We start from the raw sequence: 19232 nt of genomic DNA, 5'->3' as shown, positions 1-19232 counted from the left end.
TTTAAAAAAAATCATTTTAAGTGGAAAAGTATGCTCTAATGAAGAATTAGGAAAAACATTATAAACTGTACCCTTGCTGTCAAAAAGACTTCAGAATCAGCTGCCATCTTGACATGAGGTTGCAATTCCTGTTACTGTAGTGTTTAGAGAGAGGGGGGACATGCTTAACAGGCTGGCCCCTCAGTGGTGATCATCAAGAAAAGACTAAACGTTTTGTTTTTTAAAAATGTTAAGTTGTGTTTATGTTTGGGGGGCTATTCGGTTTGCTCCTGTTTTAAAGAAACACCTCAGCTTGCTCCAAAAATGTCTTTTTCTGATTCTGGAGACTGGGGTCTTGATATTTCATACAACTCCTGCGGGGACTGAGAGCTTCTTCTAGAGGCTAATATCCTTAGTATCTCAGCAAGCTGTTTTTCTATATTGGTCATTTTTGTGTTTAAAGCTTTGATGTCCTCTTTCAGCTCATGCTTCACTTCCAGCATCGTTGCCTGAAGAGACTGTTCAGGAATGGGGTAGAAAGTGTGTTTGACCTCTGCCAGGACAGGGCTTCGGTCCTGAGGACTCCGTGTCTCCCCGACATTGTCCAAGCGCAGGTCACTTTTTGTGATGCCACTGTCACAGGAGTCTGTCTTCTTCAGAGTGGCTTCTCCTGTAGCTCTTGTTCTCTCTGGCAAAGTTTCCATGGATTCTGCTTTGGAGACTTTGTTCCAGTCTTCTCCCTTTCCACAGGCATCTTTGAATTTGGTCCAGCCTTTACGCTTTGGAAAATCTCCTGTCACTTTATTACCCACATAGTCTGAAGGAGGGGCTTGTAGTTTGGCTTGGTCAGACACTCCAGACGTAGAAGCAGACTGATAGGCCACTGGTGTTGCAGGACTCTCCCTGACAGTTACAATGCTAGCTTTTACAATAGTGCGTGAAGGATGATCTCCAAAAACATTGCCTTTTTCCACATCTAGGTCATCTCTGCCTCTTTCTGCAGCTAACCGGGCCTCCTTCTGCTGTCTGAATCTTTGAAAAAGTCGACGGACTGGGTGATCAGGTGGCAGAACTAAAGGTGCCTCATTCTTCCTTTTCATCCTTTCTTCTTCTTCCCTTTTGACATCACTGATCTTCCGGAATACAATCTGCAAAGAAGAAACATCGCAATAAAGATTAGCAGCTTCTCACCGGAGTCAATAGCAGAGGTAAAATCCTTCGTACTTCATAATTTCTGAAAATATAACTGCAATATCTCAGTTGGCTAAATTTTGGTTCAAAGTGGATTTTAAGACTGTTTGGAAAAGAAGAATGTTCACTACGGCCCTCAAAATAATATAACCACTATGAAAAACTGGTGCTATTGACTGGGGTATTAGATCTCCACCAACTCCACTTCCTATATGTATTTTGCCAACCTCCAGGCAGTAGCTGGAGATCTACAACTGATCTCCAAGCCACAGGCCATAGAGATCTGTTCCCCTGGAAGAGATCACTGCTTTGGAAGGTGAACTTTATGGCATTATATCCTACTGAGGTCTCGCCCCTCCTTAAACCCCACCCTCTCCAGGCTCCACCCCACCCCACCCCCCATCTTCAGGAATTTCTCAACTTGGTCTCGTGGTCAATGTGGGAAGAAAATAGCATTTGTAAACTTGCTTTCAAATAAAAATCTGCTCACCAGCAGTCTGCAAATCCTGTTGTCCCAGAGGGAGCATACAACTATCAGAAGGTTCTCAGAAAGCAACTGAGTTCTTGCCAGCTTCCCTGAACACAGTCCTCAGCAAGAAGGCTTGTATACTTCCCAAATGAGACAGAACAGGTTGGGGGAGTTAACTGGCTCTCTGCCAACTTTCCAAGCACCGGTATTCTACTACAAAGCAGGGAAGCGGGCAGAGTGGGGAAGATTGTGAAATATGCAAGTGAGGTTAGAAAGAAGCCTTTGTAATACTGTTCTGCTCATTTTTAAAAAAATAAGTAAACCACCAACTAACAAGTAAATGCAAATTCTGATTTGCATTTGAATGGACATAATGGAAACACTCATTCTGATATAATCAGTGCTACTGTATTCTAAAGAACTCTGAGGCATTGGGCACAGAGCTGTGCCACTTATTATTAAAACAAATTGATGTTTCACAATTTTTTTTCAGTTGTACAATGCTTTAAATATTTAATTAATAAAAAAGAGACTCATATATTAAGTAGAAATAAAAGCTCCTCATTCAGCCTGAAGAATTGTCATATACTGACTCCACCAATCTAATCCTCACAGAGTCCCTGAATTACTCATTCCCATTATACATCTGAGCCCAGATTCCTAGGCCACATTAATATAAAACCAGAGAGGATAGTTGCCATCAAAGATCCATTTATTTTATGTTACTTCATTTAGAGGTTGCCTTTCTCCCTAATAGGTACCCAAACTGGCTTTCATCCTTCTCCCCTGCTCCAACTTATAACAACCCTGTCAAGTAGGTTAGGCTGAGAGGGTGTGACTTGCACAGGGTCATCCAGCAAGCTTCCGTGGCAGAGTAGAGAGTCAAACTCAGGTCTCCTAGTTCATAGAGTACAGCTCAGAAGTGAGCTGTGACTCACAAAAGCTCATACCCGACCACAAAGTTTGTCTTATAGGTGCTACTGGAGTCTTGGAGTTGTGGGGAGACATTGGCTGCTTCCACACATGTTGGATAATCCACTTTCAATACTCTTTAGTGAACATTTGAAACTGATTTTCCATGTGTGGAACAAAAAAATCCATTTCAAAAGGATTGCGAAAGTGCACTGAAAGTTCATTATTCAACATGTGTGGAAATGGCCAATATTGCCCTCTTTAAGTATTTAAAAGGCTGTCACTTAGGAGGGGAGCTGTTCCTATTGGCAACAGAGGATAGAACTCAAAACAATGGGTTTAAACGACAGGATGGAAAGTACCAGCTGGACGTTCGGAAAAACTTCTTTATGTTAAAAGTAATTCATCAGTCTCTCGCCGCCATCGCGATAGCCGCCTGCCACAGCCGCTAACGGTTCTGCGCGCGTCTCTTTGTCAGAGCCCCTTTTTGATTACTCTAAAATGGCATCGGATGAAGGAAAGCTCTTCATTGGAGGGCTCAGTTTTGACACCAATGAGCAGAATCTGGAGCAGTTGTTCTCCCCCTATGGAGACATTGCAGAAGTGGTCGTCGTGAAAGACAGGGAAACCCAGAGGTCCAGGGGCTTTGGCTTCATAACCTATTGCCGTCCTGAGGATGCCAAGGATGCCATGAGGGCCATGAATGGAGAGTCTGTGGATGGCCGTCAGATCAGGGTTGACAAGGCTGGAAAATCCTCCCGTGGCTCTTCTGGAGGTAGAGGCCGTGGACGTGGATTCTCTAGAGGAGGTGGAGGATATGGAGGTGGCCGTTATGACAACAGGAGCGGTGGCTATGGTGGATCAAGAGACTACTACGGCAGCAGGAATCAGGGAGGCTACGGAGACCGTTACTCTGGGGCTCCTACAGAGACAACTACGATAACTAGCTTGCACCGAGCATAAATCCTTCCTGAATCAAGATCGTCCTTCCAATGGCCATATTTATAAAGATTTTTGGAGCTTCGCTGAATCTTGTTTAGTTCTCTACCTGTATTTCCCCTCCTCCCCCTTTTGTAGTCTATCACATGCAGCCCAACAGCTTCTACTACAAGATGGCCTGTTAGAGCTTTCTGGAGGAAAAACATTTTAATTTGCCTTTTTTTTCTACAGGTGTGTTTAAGCATTTTTTTAATACATAACTTTTATTATTTTTTCCCCCTCCACTTCCCCAGATGTCTTTTAACAAGCCAAGATTGGGGCTCCAACCTACGTTTTGCCTATAATTCCCCAGAGTCTGAGCAAGGTGTAAAAGATCCTCCTTGTTTTTATAAATGCATTAAAACCTTGTAGTTTTGTAAAAGTCCTATGGTGTAGCGAGGAAGGGGTATGGTGGAAGGCAAACCCCCTTGATTGTAAAGGGAGACTCGTGTGTTTGATCTTCAGAAATCAGAATTTATACTGTATGATGTACCTAGAACTGAAGCTTGCAGAACTTGCAAGTCGTTCTTGAAAAAAACCGTTTGTTTATATTTTTTTTTAACTGGAAGACACACATGTAACTCAATATTGTACTAAAAGTGGTTAAGGAATTCCTGTATTCAGTTCTTTGGCTTCACGAAGCCTATTAAATACCCTTCTGAAAATGAAAAAAAAAAAAAAGTAATTCATCAGTGGAATCAGATGTGCTGGGTTGCTCCTTATTGGCAGTCTTCAAGGAGCGGCTGGATGAATACATGTTGGGGATACTTTAGGCTGTTCCTGCAATGGGCAAGGGGTTAGACTATATGGTCTATAAAACCCCGATTCTATGATTCTATGACTCAGAGGAGTTATGATAACAAGTGTACTATAATATCATCTAATTAAATGCTAGTAATCCAGTAGGAAATAACCTTCATTTTATAAAAGTTAATTTAAAAAACAAATAGGCTGAACAAACAAATAAATATCCACCCAGATGTCAACGAGGCATCTATATTAAGATAGCTATAACAGGCACACAAAATAATAAAACTTTATGTTTCCCCTGCTGATGCTAAATCTACTTGATATTCTTCTTGGTGCAGGCACACAAACAAATAGCTTTGTTAATTTCTGCTTTTTAGAGAAGTAGGGGAAATTGGCAGTAAGAGAATTATTCAAGAGCTGACAAATGGGAGATCGGTTTTTTAAAATAGAGATTTTATTCTCACATACTTTCGCACTTCATGAAAAATACCAGACAAACTTGTCAGGACATTAGAAATAGTACTTACAAATGATCAGAGATCATTTGTATTGATCAGAGATCTATGTTGTCTACCACACAGAAAGAATAAAATGCATACCACTCTAATTTAGAGCCTTTGCAGACAATAACCCCAATTCAGCTAAAATCAGTCATAAAAGTTCCACCAAAGCCAATGGAACCCTTTAGTTGTGACAAACTTTAGATGCATTCCAATCCCCATCACTGCCCTACTAAGACATTATCATTTCAGCAAAATGCTTTTTACCAGTACACATACCAATAACCAGAGAAGATGGAAAGGAGCATCTCAGCTGTTTCATATTCTCCAGTATGTGGTGGAGGCCCTGAAAAGGTTGTGGATACCATATCATCATATTCATTCATTCATTCATTCATTCATTCATTCATTTTATAGCCCACCTTTTTCACTAATTCTCAAGGTTGCAGAATAAAGAACAATGCAGCCATGCAGCATAAAACATCCAATGAATACTGCAACTGAGGTAGGATTACAGAATTAGTAGACAGTGTGAATGACAACTGCCTAGAAAAGGGATAGTGGAATTACAAAGGCAGAACACAACACATTGCAGGAGACTCATTGTATTATTATATTATATATAACAGTGGTGTCCTGGAAGTACTATGTAGGTATTCTGTAAAGGAGTTCCAGGCATAAGGAGCAACAACTTGCTGATGGTGGTGATGGTTTTTAAAAGCTGGTTGCTAGTTAGAGATATTATAGGATTCTGGATTACAGGTTTTCTTCCTGCCACCCCATGTTTGTATTTTTAAAAGAAATAATTTGGGTGTTTGCTAGGAAAGAAAGATGCAAATTGCTGTTTTGATGCTGCAAGACGAAAAAGGGTACTAACGCACTTGGTAGGAATCATCAAAAGAGGTAATTTTCACTTCAGCCCTTTTAATTAAAATTTTGCATTAAATGTCTGATACAAGACAAACTGTGTTCAGTTTTGTACTACATGGCCCTGTGCAAGGGTAACAGTAAATAAGAGATCAAAAACATTTCAGGCATATGAGCTACCAATCGTTTGGGGCAAAGCCTTTCCTAATCAGGGTTTACTGTTTTGTCTCGGTCTGTTCTGGATGTGAGCTCTTGCTTTGTATTTCCCTACACAATACTTTAATGAGCCATCAAGTGTGCATATTAAAATTGGCGTCAATTTTTTCCCCTAAATTGAAGTTCAAAACAGATGGGAAGGTTCATGCTCAGTCAAAATATCTAAGGAGCTTCAAGGAAAGCATGAGAAAGTTATAAGATCTATGAAATAGCTCTATGGGATTATACACATCCCTGGAACATATTATTTTGTTAATGAGACAAAGGGGCAGTTGTTTGCAGGGGGAAGAAACAAGGAAGGGCTATTGGTTACCCTTATATCCTTGTGGGCTTTCTGACTAGAGATGGGCATGAACCAAAATATGAACCAAAATTCGGTTCATGGTTTGTGAACCAGCGGTTCGTCAGATCCCATTTCTGACAAACCGCCACAAACTTTAGGCTGGTTCATTTGATTTGTTTTTTGATTCGTCACTGCAGACAGCCTGGTGCTGATCAATCAGTTTCCTAGGCAATGGGATGGACTTCCTGCAGACCTTCTGCTGGCTCAGAAGTGACAATTTTCTGACCTGGATGTGACATTTTCACAAACCAAATGAACCGGTTCGCAAACCAGAGGGGCAGATTCGTGCAAGTTCGTGGCTTGTGGTTCATGAAATTTGACAAACCACAAACCACATGGTTCATTTTTTTTCTGGTTTGTGTCCCTCTCTATTTCTGACCACTGTGGGAAAGAGAACACTGGACTAGCTGGACCATTGCTGTGATCCAGCAGAACTCTTCTCATGTTCTTAGTGTTGCAAACACTAGGTTTATTCCCAGAGTTTCAGGGAATAATAGCCATGTAAGTCAGGGATTCCCAGAGTCTTGGGAATTAATAGCCATATAGGTCAGGAGGCTGCAGTGGGAAGGGGGTAAAATCATTCCAACAGTAGAGTTCTGTTCTTACAAGAGGTAGAAGAAAGCCATTTCACTCTGTCCCAATGCAGCTTCCTTATCTCAGGAATAAACTCTACTGGGGTCAGAAATGGCTGCTAGGAGGAAAGCTGGGAAGATCAGCAACCATTATTTCATGCCATTTATGTGTCACAGGAGCCCATACATAGTCTTTTTTCTAAACTAAAAAGTCTCAAATGCTTTTGTCATGTCTGTGTACAGCCATACCATGATTTGGTTGTTATGTCACTGACGCCACAGTACATCGAATGTTTAGTGCTAACTTGATGTATTCTCTCCTTAGCCATGTTCTTTTCATATTATATTCATATTATTATAATAATATAATATAGGTCTTGGGGCATTATTATTGCCCCATGACCCAGACACAGAACCTCCGTCTTCAGGGGATTCAATTTCAGGCAACTCTGATGTAACCATACCATCGCAGCCTCAAGACCCTTGGCCAAGGAATCCAGAGCAATATCAGACTGGCTGTCCATCAGCAGATAGAGCTGAGTGTCATCCGCATACTGGTGACAACCCAGCCCAAAGCTGCAGGCTAACTGGGTGAGGGGGCACATACTGATGTTAAATAGCATCAGGGAAAGAATCACCCCCTGAGGGATGCCACATACCAAAGAATGGCAAGCAGACATCTGTTCCCCAAGTGCCACCCTCCATCTCTGATTGTGAAGGAAGGAGTTCAGCCACTGCAGGGCTGTTCCACGAATCCCCACATCGGCAAGGCGGTGGGTCAGAAGATTATGATTGATCATGTTGAATGCTGCTGTAAGATCTAAAAGTATCAGCAGTGCCGACCTGCCCCAGTCCAGGTGTTGCTCTCCCCCCACCGTGCAACGGATTGCACCATCTAACTCATCCCAGGGGAAAATTTCCCAAAGGGAAATTGTACTCAATGAACAGAGAAGAGTGGAAAGAGCTCAGAGAGTTCATTGACAAGAACCTGCCACAAGGATTAATTCACCCAGCCAGCTCCCCCCATGCCGCTCCAGTCTTGTCCCGCAAGAAAAAGGATGGGGGGGCTGAGACTGTGCTGATTACAAATGCGGTTTCCATGTCAAACGCCTACCCCCTCCCTCTCATCAAGGATTTGCTAAGCGTAGTCGCCCAAGGGAAAATCTTCTCCAGACTGGACTTAAAGACGCTTACTTCCAGGTAAGAATTCGGGAGGGGGATTAATGGAAAACTGCTTTCAACACCCCCTTGGGGCGATTTGAATGCCGGGCCATGCCATTTGGTCTCCAAAGGGCTCCTGGCGTTTTTATGAATGTAATGTAATGAAGTACTGCATGAACACCTGTATAAAGGTGTGGTTGTTTACCTAGATGCCATGCTTATTTATTCTCCCAATAAAAAAGTCACACGTTGAACTGGTCAGAAAAGTATGAAAAGCCCTAAAAGACAATCACTTGCCTATAAATCTGTCCAAATGTGAATTCCATAAAGAGGAACTGGACTTCTTAGGCTACAGAGTCTCAAGGCAAGGGTTGAAGATGGATCCACAGAAAATCCAAGCTGTACTGGGGTGGGACTCCCCCAAACCAGGAGACAATTACAATCCTTCCTGGGATTCGCAAACTTCTACCACCCCTTTATTAAAAACTTCGCCCAGATTTCCCTACCACTAACTGACTTACTCAAAACCAAAGGGAAAGGGCCATAAGGGGCAAAATCAAGTGCAAAATTAAACTGGTCACAAGAATGCCAGTTAAAGATGTATTAAGAGGAAATATATAATGTGGAGAACTAGAATATTGATACAAGCAAGCATGAGGTTAACTGTCTCACTCTCTATATGCTTTTTCTTTCTTCTTCTTTTCTCCTTGTATGAAAACCAATAAATATATAGATAGATATTTTTAAAAAGGGGGGGGGGAAGAAAAAGAAAAAAAGAAAAAAAAGAATAATTAAAAAAGAATGCCAGGAGGCATTTGACCAGTTGAAAAAAGCATTCACTTCTGAACCGGCTCTGCAGCACCCAGATGAGAACTGTAAGTTCATTGTGCAAGTGATCACTAGTGACATAGCCATGGGAGGAGTCCTGTTACAAGCAGATGACGCAGGAAAGCTCCACCCCTGTACTTTCGTGTCCAAAAAGTTATCCGAAACTGAATGCCATTGGGTGGTCTGGGATAAAGAGGCGGGAGCTATTAAATTAGCGCTGTCTTCATAGAGGCACTGACTGGAAGGAGCGAAAGTGCCGTTTGAAGTCTGGACTGATCACAAAAACTTAGAAGCTTTGCGCAACCCCCACAGAGTAGGTGCTAAGCAACTGTGGTGGGCAGAGTTCGTCTCCAAGTTCAACTTTACATTGAAACACCTCCCTGGCAAAACAGATTTCCTGGCAGACACTCTCTCACGCATGCCCCAACATGAAAGCAAAAGGGAGGAGGTGATCGACACAATGTTTTTGCCCACTCAACTAGGGGGGGGGACAGCAACTACCCTCAGGCGAGCGCAAAGCAAAACCCCACCAATGCCTGACCTCATTGAATGAGGGTAGAAAAGTTAAGGCAGAAATAGAAAAGGAGGGGGGAAATATACCAAAAGCCGATCTGAAAAAAGGGGAAGATGGCAACTGGTACAAAAACAATAAGTTATACATCCCAACCAGCCTTAGAGGAGAAATACTGAAACAATGTCATGATTCCCCATTGGCTGGGCATTTCGGATACTTAAAAATATTGCACCTGGTACAAAGGCAATTCTGGTGGCCAAATATGAGAAAAGATATTTCTCAGTATGTATCTTCTTGTCAAATCTGCATCATGGCGAAATCCAGGAAAGGAAAGCCCCCAGGATTACTACAGCCACTAGAAACCCTGCCAGACCCTGGTCGGTAATCTCGATGGACTTTATCACCCCTTCCAAGAGGAATTTTGTAATCTGGGTGGTGGTGGATTTGTTCTCCAAACAAGCTCATTTCCTACCCTGCACCACCATCCCCACAGAAAAAAAGCTGGTAGCTTTGTTTATGCAGCACATTGTCTGGCTGCGCGCATTTCCTAATAAGGTCGTTTCCAACTGCGGAGTACAATTCGTTGCTAACTTCTGGCAAGAACTACTACAATTAACAGGAATTGAACAAGGACTTAGCTCCTTCCACCATCCAGAAACTGATGGACAAACCGAAAAAACAAACCAAATATTGGAACAATTCCTAAGATGTTACATCAATTATCAGCAGGATAATTGGAGTGATTTTCTGATTTTTGCTGAATATAAATATAACAACTCAGTACGGTTCCACTGGTGCATCCTCCTTCAAAATAGCCCAGGGCTATGAAGGGCCAGCAATGCCTTTTGCTCAAGCCCCACAATCCCAACAACCAGGAGATCTGGGGGAGTGGTGGGCTGCTCTTACATCCCAATGGGGGGTTATTCAGAAAACCCTCACAAAGGCCAAAGAGGACTATAAAAAATTCGCTGACAAGAAACGCTCCTCCCCTTGGAATCTTCAACCAGGTGACTTTGTGTACATCTCCACAAAAAACCTTAGAATGGAGCAGCCTAGTAAAAAACTCGGCTGGAAATTTTTAGGGCCATTTCCTGTGAAAAAACTAATCAATGAAGTGACAGTAGAAGTGGAATTACCAAAGAACTTACGTCAAACCCACCCAGTCTTTCACTTCAGTCTTTTAAAGAAAGCTCCCCCACCTGACAAATGGCATCGTGAATGGGGAGCCCCCTCATTCCATCCAAGTGGACAGCCATGTTCATTATGAAATAGAAAGCATTCTGGACTCTAAATATAAGCACATTCAACTGTTTTACCTGGTAAGATGGAAATATTTCGACCCTGCTTACCAAGAATGGATTAAAAGCTCTGACATGAAAGCCCCCCCGGCTCATCAAGAAATTCCATGAACTGTATCTTAACAAACCGGGTCCCCTGTGAGGATGGAAGAAGATTGTTGAGGGGGCAGAATGTCATGTCTGTGTACAGCCATGCCATGATGGTTTGGTTATGTCACTGGTGCCACGGTATATTGAATGTTTAATGCTAACCTGATGTATTCTCTCCTTAGCTATGTTCTTTCCATATTATAACTGTTACTTCTCCAGACCCTCTAGCCAGGATGGGCCTCTCATGTTATCTCACAGAACTATGCATCTCCACACTAGAGACGACCTTGGAGATTCCAGACACTGGGAACCTATTATTGTGTACTCACTGTTTAGCCATAACTATGAAGAGTTCTCACAGGACCCATGCAACCTTAACAGTTGCTGGAGCGCGGGAAACTCAAGTATAATATAGACTTTTTGTTTTGCTTTGTCACTTCTACCAAGCTCTGTGATGGAGTTCAGACCTGAACTGTAAAGATCCTAATAAAAGCTTTTCTACTGGAATCAATGTGTGTTCACTGGAGGGGCTGAGAGATCTACCTGGCAGGAACTGACAGCTTTCTTTTTAATAAAAGTCTTTCCCAGAGGGTTTCTTTTAAAGGCACTAACCAGATCCAGGCCTTCTTATCTTCAGCAAGGCTGCTGCCCTGTGTGCTTTGACACTATGAACTGAAATCATTATGGATGTAATGGTATTCACACACATGGGGCGGGGGTCGAAACTCTGGTCCACAACTCCACGTGTCTCCTGCAGTCTCCTTTGTACCAGGGCTGAATTACATTACAACAAAACAACAGACCCCTGCATTTTCTGTGGATTGGCTACCCCCTTTTCAATATTTGAAAAATGTTCTCATCTGAAAGCACACAGTAGAAACAATAAGGAACAACAGTAGCTACTTTCCATCAAAGCCTTTTCTACTTAAAGGAAGGTGCTACTAATAGTGAAGATTTTTCTGCAGCATCACTGTGATTAGTCTTGCTTTTCAGTAGCACAGAGGAACAACCCACTTTGCAAGAAACATTCATTGGGAAATTTGTGGGTTTTACTTCAGAAAGCATGAATATCTTTTCAATTTATCCATTATATTTATTTACTTCAATGTTACAGAAAAGACACTGTTGACTTCTGGTGGTTGTGTAACTTGTGAAGCAACTTTTGGTGGATTCCAGAGGTTAGTTCTTCCTTGTGTAGAAAAATCTATAATGATAGTCAGGTCACTTGAACCAAATACATTATACAACAAAGAAGCTTGAGGTGTCTTAAAACTAACAAATGTATTTGTGACATGCTTTCACGGGACATAAAAATTTGCAACGAATAAATTTGTTAGCTACTGAAGTGTCACAAGTCTTTTCACTTTTAACACTTTTTCATACGTGTCGAATAACCACTGGAGTCCTTGTATTAGAGGAATTAATATACACTCATTTCCTCCCATCCTATGCCTATTTTGATCTCCTGTCATTATTAGATAACATGTTCCATCTTCCCTGTCGCTATGGAAAATGTCCAGTTCACTCATTCTGTGGCTTTAATAAAATTTGTTGCCCAAAGCAAGAACAGTTTAATACACTACAGTTGATACTTTACTTGACACAGAGTAATATTTTGGTATTCAATTGCTTTGCTTTCATAATGAGCAGTTAATTGGTACTTCTGAGAGAGAGAAGAGAGAGAGAGATCCTTGTAGCATACCAAGTTTCCTCTAATTAAAACATTACACACTAATATTGCAGTTGAGTGTCAACACATTAACTATGTTACATATCCAAAGTACGGTTTTTCCTCAGTGCCGCCAATTTCTTTCCATTACAAAGGTTAGAAGTGAATTTATAGTGGGATTCTAGGCAAGCTACCCAGTCCCTGAATGCTATGTTAGTTGGCCAGACTTGTGGCCTTCATTTTATAAGGGAAAATAAGAATTGCAGTTCCAGAAACATAAGGGGCAACGGGCAGGCCATATTCTGTCCAATTGCTCAGTGACAAATAAACCATCCATTCTGACAACTGAGTGGGAAATCACTGTTACTATGATTAAGGGAACCATTAATAATCTTGCTTAATTTCCCGCCATTGCATATGCTGACCAGTGAAGACTCCCATCCTTGTCAATTATAGCAATGATGTTGTTCTTGTAATTAGCCAGAATCTTATGTGGGAGGAAGCAGCAGGTTTCATTGGAGTAGTTCATTGCATTGTATGACCTCGTTATAACCAAAGTACATTGGCAGAAGCATTGATAAAAAGAACCCAACCTTTTTACTGTTCCTTCCTACTGTTACCTTGCCTATTATCATACCCTGCATTACAAACTTGAATAAGGAGGAGATATAGGCAGTCTTGGATTCACTATCCTCAAACAGTAAACTCCCCCACCCCACCCAAGCCAGATCATGAGATTAAAGCTTTTTTCCCCTTATCTAGACTTTGATAACCAACATCATTTGGGCTGAAATGAAAATATGGAAATCAACTGAGTACAGAGGGAGATTCGGGGTGTTTCAGTACCCTTGTCAGCATCCTCCATTTAAATTTAAGAACAGATTTCTGTATGTGTTCTGACATTTGAGAATTTTAATTGTGTATAAAAACTGAATGCTTTTCCCCATCTAGCTGAAACCTCACTCCCTGGAAGTGATTATCAGCTCCGCCTCCTGTTGCAGCTGTTTTGTGGTTGTGCTACAGAAATCTGGCATCCTGTGTCAAAATTTCAAAGGTGCCTGTAGGGTCAAAAAGACTGGGGACTCTTGCCATAAGGTTTCCTCTGCTCAAACATTGGTAGTTGTTGTGTGAGTCCTTTATTATGAAATGGTGCCAGGTCTCACCATAAATAACAAATATACACAAAGGGCACCCTGCATGATTGTTTTAGGGCACTAGCATAAATCTGAACATGGTTTACTCTTCGATTAGTGGCAAGAATCTGTAAGAAGCTCTTTGGTTGCATAAAAATTGTCACTCCTATTCCCTTCACATACTGGTTACTGCAGCACCCCACCTACCCCTCCAATATACCTTCTCTAAAAGATTTCCTTTTCTTTTTAAAGAGCCTTTTTGGGTTTCGTATTGAGCCACACTTGGCTATACAGCCATAGTTTGCAGATGCGTGGTTTGGATTTTTAATCATTTTCATTTTCTTAAGGAACCAGTTTTCAGCTGCAGATTCAATGCTCTATAGCCCTGAAATTAAAATGTATTTAGGAAGGAAGTTCAAAGACGCTTAGGTTCAGACTGCATTAGCTCCTCCCTGTCACAAAAACATTTATCCCTCCATGGGGATATCATTTAGCTTGCATCCACTTGCTGACACAATCTGCTGGCACGAGCAGCACATTGTAGTCAAAGACTGAAGCCATTATAAGGTCAGAAATAGCTACACCATATGTATTATTTATACCGTTCACTTTAAAGTATATATTATGCACTAGTCTGACCCAGCACCCTCCTCCAGCAGTAAGCACATAATGGATTGTGGGAGAGATTGCCCAGAGCAGCAACAATTTAACTCTTAGAACTTGCTTAGACAACCCTGGCCCCAGAGGATGGAATAGATAAGGATATGCCAAAGAGAGGTTTCCTGCTGCATTCAAGACTAGTCTAGCTAACAAATGCTGCACTTACATTATTTAGATCATTTTTTTACAGCCGATGAACTCCTTCTTGTATGGGCTATGTTTATCTTTTTTAATTTAAGCAAATATTCCCTTATTTGGCATAAATAAATGGTTTTCAAAACTGTGTTCTAGGGAAGCCTGGGTTTCTCGGGCATTCTTCAATGAGAAAATGCCAATGTATAACCACAGTGAAATTTTGTGTTTTGTTCTTGAACATGTTCACTTCACAAAGGGCAACAGTAAGACCCATCCTTGCTAGTTCTCCAAAGAAGCTATGCATCTTCTCTATTTTCTGCAATGCACAGTGGGCCCAAGGCACGCATTTAGGGCCACCCTTCATGAACATCAATATGGAAAAGCATTCTTGAATGCAGAAACCTTGAAAAATACTAAATTGAGCCAACAAGTATCAGATTTAACATACAATAAACTGAGGGCTGATTCATACTACCCATTTCTTAGGATACAGTTGCCATATGCCTTTAGGGGTGAGAGGATTTCCACCCCCACTGGGCCCTTCTTGCCACTGCTCAGGCAGTGAGAGAAAATAGAGAGGAAATAGGGGGAAGGCAGATGCCAGCATCCCAATGTGCTGACTTCACTTCTAGTGCAACATTCTAGTAATTAGTCAAAACTCTATGGTTAAACCAGAGTCTCCTACTGGTTGCCAATCCTAATGAAATATTTTGTCAGGCACTGTATCTGCAAAGTAGAGACAAGAGAGCTAAAGAGCTGCTTCATTTACTGAATCAAGATGTTGTATTGTCTATGGTATATTGCCTTCCTGACTTGCCATAAGAAGTGCTGTTACTCAGACTCTTTGTAAAACCAGTTTCACTCTCCTAGACCAATTCATTGCTACTCTTCTTCATCCTCCTGTGATTACAATAGTTAATTGTTAGTGTGGTCTCTTCTTCATGATACATAATACAGTGTATTTTTCTTTAACTATGGCAACAGGCCTAGAGAAAAACATCCTCTCTCTTTAATAGAGGTTTAACGTGTGGAAATACTAGGGTTGCCAGTCCAGAATGGAATATCTGGCTTGTCTAGGAAATGGGCAGTTGAAGCTTTTCCTGACATGGTAAATCAGCTGGTAAATAATGTATTAAGACTGTAATTAAAGGAGAAAAATGTTCAGAAACTTCAGTTGATGTAGTATGCTACAGCCAGCATATTGACTGTAATTGGTCATAGGGATCAGATCTCTCCAGTCCTGGCCAATCTATACTGACTCCCAATCTTTTTCTGAAAGGGTTGCCAAGTCCTCAGCAACCAATAGGGGGTTGGGGGAGATGGTAAATGGTGGGGGGAAGACTTACCCACCTGTTCGTGCACTTGCCAGTGATATAATGACATTACTTCCAGAAGTAACATCATCACTTCACTGGCCCACCAGAACTGCTCTGATTTTTGTCCAAAAACCATGGCTTTTTTCTCAGTGATGTGATGACATAACTTCCTGGCACAAGGGAAGTTATGTCAGCATGTCATTACATCACTGGTGAGTGCAGAAATGATGAGTCTTTCCCCCCCCCCCTTTAATTTCCCCCTGCCGATCCGGTGAACAGTGGCGGTGGGCTGCACTGTCCTTGCCCCCAGGGAGGAGATGGCAAGCTTCATTTCCAGACATAATTCAAAGTGCTAGAGTTGACTTTAAAGCTCTATAAGGTTTGGGACCAGCATACATGAAGGAATGCCTACCTCCTTATGAACCTACTTGACCTTTATGGTCATATTTTGAAGCCTTACTTCAGATGTCCCTGCCTTCTGAGAATAGGTAAATGGCAATACAGGAGTGGGCGTTCAAGGTTGTGGCACCAAAATGCTGGAATTCTCTCCCTTGGGAGACTGACCTGTCCTGGGAGAAGACTTTTTTTTGTTTTGACTGGTGTTCCCTCCATGACCCCTCTTTCCTGCCCTATGTTTTAATTGTTGTTTTCATTCATTTTCATTGTTTTAATAATGGCCATTTCCACACTTCCTTATTTTCACGGCAGGTTAGCACTGCTGTGCCATTCAGGATGCATGTTTCCACACGTTCCTGCAAACCATCCGCGAACATCTCATCTCCCCCTCGTGAAACTCCCGTGATTAATTCGTTCTCCCTTTCTGCATTTTTTCCTGATACTCATGGGTTTTTGCTGCTTTCCCCACAATTCGTGAGAAACTTTTGTTCCGCAATTTTTTAAAAACCATCACAAATGGGACGTTTCCCCTCCCTTCCTTTTTTCTTTGCCTGATCACCGCCCAGAATCAGCTCATTAGTGCTGCCATAGAAACCTTCAGGCACCAATCCATTTGTGCCCACTTTTTTTTTTAAGGGTTAGAATTGCGCTACTGTGTTTGGTAGTTTGCCCTCGCTCATTGAAAAATTATTTTTTTAAGGGGCTAGAATTGCGTGATCGCATTCAGCCGTAAACAGACTATGTTTTCCGGTCCCCCCACCCCCCAAGATCTCTCAATTGCTGGTGATGGAGTCTGCTACCTCTTGCCTTCAGAAGCAAAAAAAAAAAGTGTGCCTGGGATATATGTCAGTGCTGACAACACAGCGCCGTCTGGAGAAAATGGCACCATTTACAGCGCCGTGGGGACAAAGCGAAGCAGGAGAGAAGCGGCATATATGTACGGGTGAACTGCCATGTGTACCAACCCGCAAAAAAACGCAATGGAAAATGGAGAGAGAGGAGCGCAAAAATAAGGTAGTGTGGAAACCGCCTAGGTTTTTCATTTGGTTTTAGTGGATCTTAAGTTGTGTTTTTCTTATGCATATTTTTAATTCATTAGCCACCTTTGTGGCCCTAATAAGGGCTGAAAGGTAAGTTATACATTTTGTAAACAAAATAAATAAATTAAAGGGGCTGGACATTTTCTCCAGATCTGTTTGCAACCCTGTCTCTAAATGGTGTTAGCTTTCTAGGACCTCAAACACAGATCTAGCTTGCACCTGCTTCCTTAGATGTTCGGAGACTCTCACAAAAAATATTCTATGGCTAATTTATCACATATCATCTGGGAAAGAAAACTAACTGCAGGGTTATAGTTTTTTCCCCAAGTTTTGACTATCTGTGGTGCTAAAAATGGAATAGAATGCCATTCAACTTCTTTTTTGCGGAAACAAAAACTGTCCAACTTCTTTTCTCCTGATCCAAGCACTAACATTTTGAATGTTGAAATAGAAATAACTCATCACATCCTGTAATAACTTTGAAATATGGGGTAAGCCAAAGGTAGACAATCTCAGTGTTTGTATAGAATGCGTCAGAGAGAACAGAATTGAGTTGCCATTCCTTTAAAACTTTGCTCTGTGTTTGTTTCATCATTTCATTGCTGTTTCTCTCAGCGCACCTATGAATCACCATGCTACTACAACGTTCTCAAAAGTGGTTTAAGAATGTGTTGGTTATGGTGAGTCATGGCTTGCATGATGGCACAATCAAACAACTACTTCAAGAGGGATATCCATTAAGCTCCATCTTGACACGACAGAAGTTCTGAACAAATTGACTCTGATTGTCCAACTGGAGTTTTATAAGACTATATCAAATCAATTTAAAGTTCACATTTTTAATTTACGTTTCATGCAGATGTTCAAAAATAAAACTGTAACCAGAAATGCAATGTTTATCTTGCAAATTATTTGACATTATTTCACAAACACACCACCATCTTAATATATCAAAGGAAATGTTCTGGTCTGTCTGTCTGTCTGTCTGTCTATATTATTGTTATTGTTATTGCTAATCTGCTCTCCCTGCGAATGGGCTCAGAGCAGAATACAACATACACAGAATACATAAACATATTAGTTTAAAACCAGATAAAAACATCAATAAATATATTAAAAAATTTCTAAAAGACAGCAGCACATACATTGCACAACCCAAAGAGCAATCTGTGGGGCCAGATGGCCAACTATTAGATGTTGACAGAGGAGAGGGTAAACCTCCCCCCATGGCAGGAGGCTGGTTTTACGGCCCACCTGCCTCAACCATCATATACCTGGTGGAACACCTCTGTCTTATAGGCCCAGCGGAAAGGTAACAATTCCTGCTGAGCCCAGGTCTCCACAGACAGAGAGGTCCACCAGGCAGGAGCCAGGGATGAGAAGGCCCTGGTCCTGGTTGAGGAAAGGCGGATCTCTTTGGGGCCAGGGACCACCAAGAGATGTTTATCCATTGATCTAAGTGTCCTCTGGGGAACATAGGGTGAGAGGTGGTCCTGTAGATATGCTGGTCCCAGTCCACTGGCGTTAAAGGTTAAGACCAAGACCTTGAATCTGATCTGGAATTCCACTGGGAGCCAGTGCAGTTGGTGCAATACTGGTGTTATATGTGATCGAAATGGAGTCTTGGTCAAAACATGCGCCACCGCATTCTGGACCAGCTGTAACTTCTGGAGAAGGCCCAAGGGTAGCCCAGCGTAGAGCGAGTTACAGTAGTCCAACCTGGAGGTGACTATTGCATGGATCACTGTAGCTAGGTCACAAGTCGAGAGGTAAAGGGAAAGTTGCCAAACTTGGTGGAGATGGAAAAACGCTGATCTGGCAACTGCTGTGACCTGGGCCTCCTTACATAAGGAGGCATCCAGGATCACACCTGGATCAATGATCAACATATTTATTTGTATTTAAAATGAAAGTAGCACAATTTTCTTTTGAGATTCAAGTTTCAATTGAAAAGGATAAAGAGGAAATATGGCATTTCCCCTTTAATATACAAAACTGAGATAACAGCTTGGAGTTCACATTACACCTATCACCTGCTTACATGGGTTTGTAACTAGAGGTGGGCACGATCCAAAAAAAAAATACCGATCAAGCTGATCAGGGATCGGTGCTGGCGACGATCCCGAATTAGCGATCCACACCGATCACCTCATTTCCGATCCATGGATCGGGGATCAGGGAGGCCAAAGCGAACAGCCTTGCTGTTCCCAGATAT

General features: G+C 41.9%; 1 protein-coding gene and 1 pseudogene across 1 annotated transcript in view; one reads left to right on the top strand and one right to left on the bottom strand.

The window, feature by feature from the left end:
• Positions 1 to 218: 218 nt before the first annotated feature.
• KCNH1 (potassium voltage-gated channel subfamily H member 1) overlaps positions 219 to 19232 on the bottom strand; it is a 402220-nt gene continuing 383206 nt past the window's right edge. Inside the window, exon 11 of the mRNA XM_054982129.1 lies at positions 219 to 1127. Within this exon, the coding sequence (XP_054838104.1) occupies positions 288 to 1127 (840 nt within the window). The 3' untranslated portion in view covers positions 219 to 287. The remainder of the gene's footprint in view (positions 1128 to 19232) is intronic.
• On the top strand, positions 2968 to 4210 carry LOC129331701 (cold-inducible RNA-binding protein-like; annotated as a pseudogene).

The sequence above is a fragment of the Eublepharis macularius genome, chromosome 1 (genome assembly GCF_028583425.1).
Source record: "Eublepharis macularius isolate TG4126 chromosome 1, MPM_Emac_v1.0, whole genome shotgun sequence".
Lineage (NCBI taxonomy): Eukaryota > Metazoa > Chordata > Lepidosauria > Squamata > Eublepharidae > Eublepharis > Eublepharis macularius.
The sequence above is the reverse complement of the archived record's forward strand: the minus strand, read 5'-3'. Positions and strand labels throughout refer to the sequence as shown.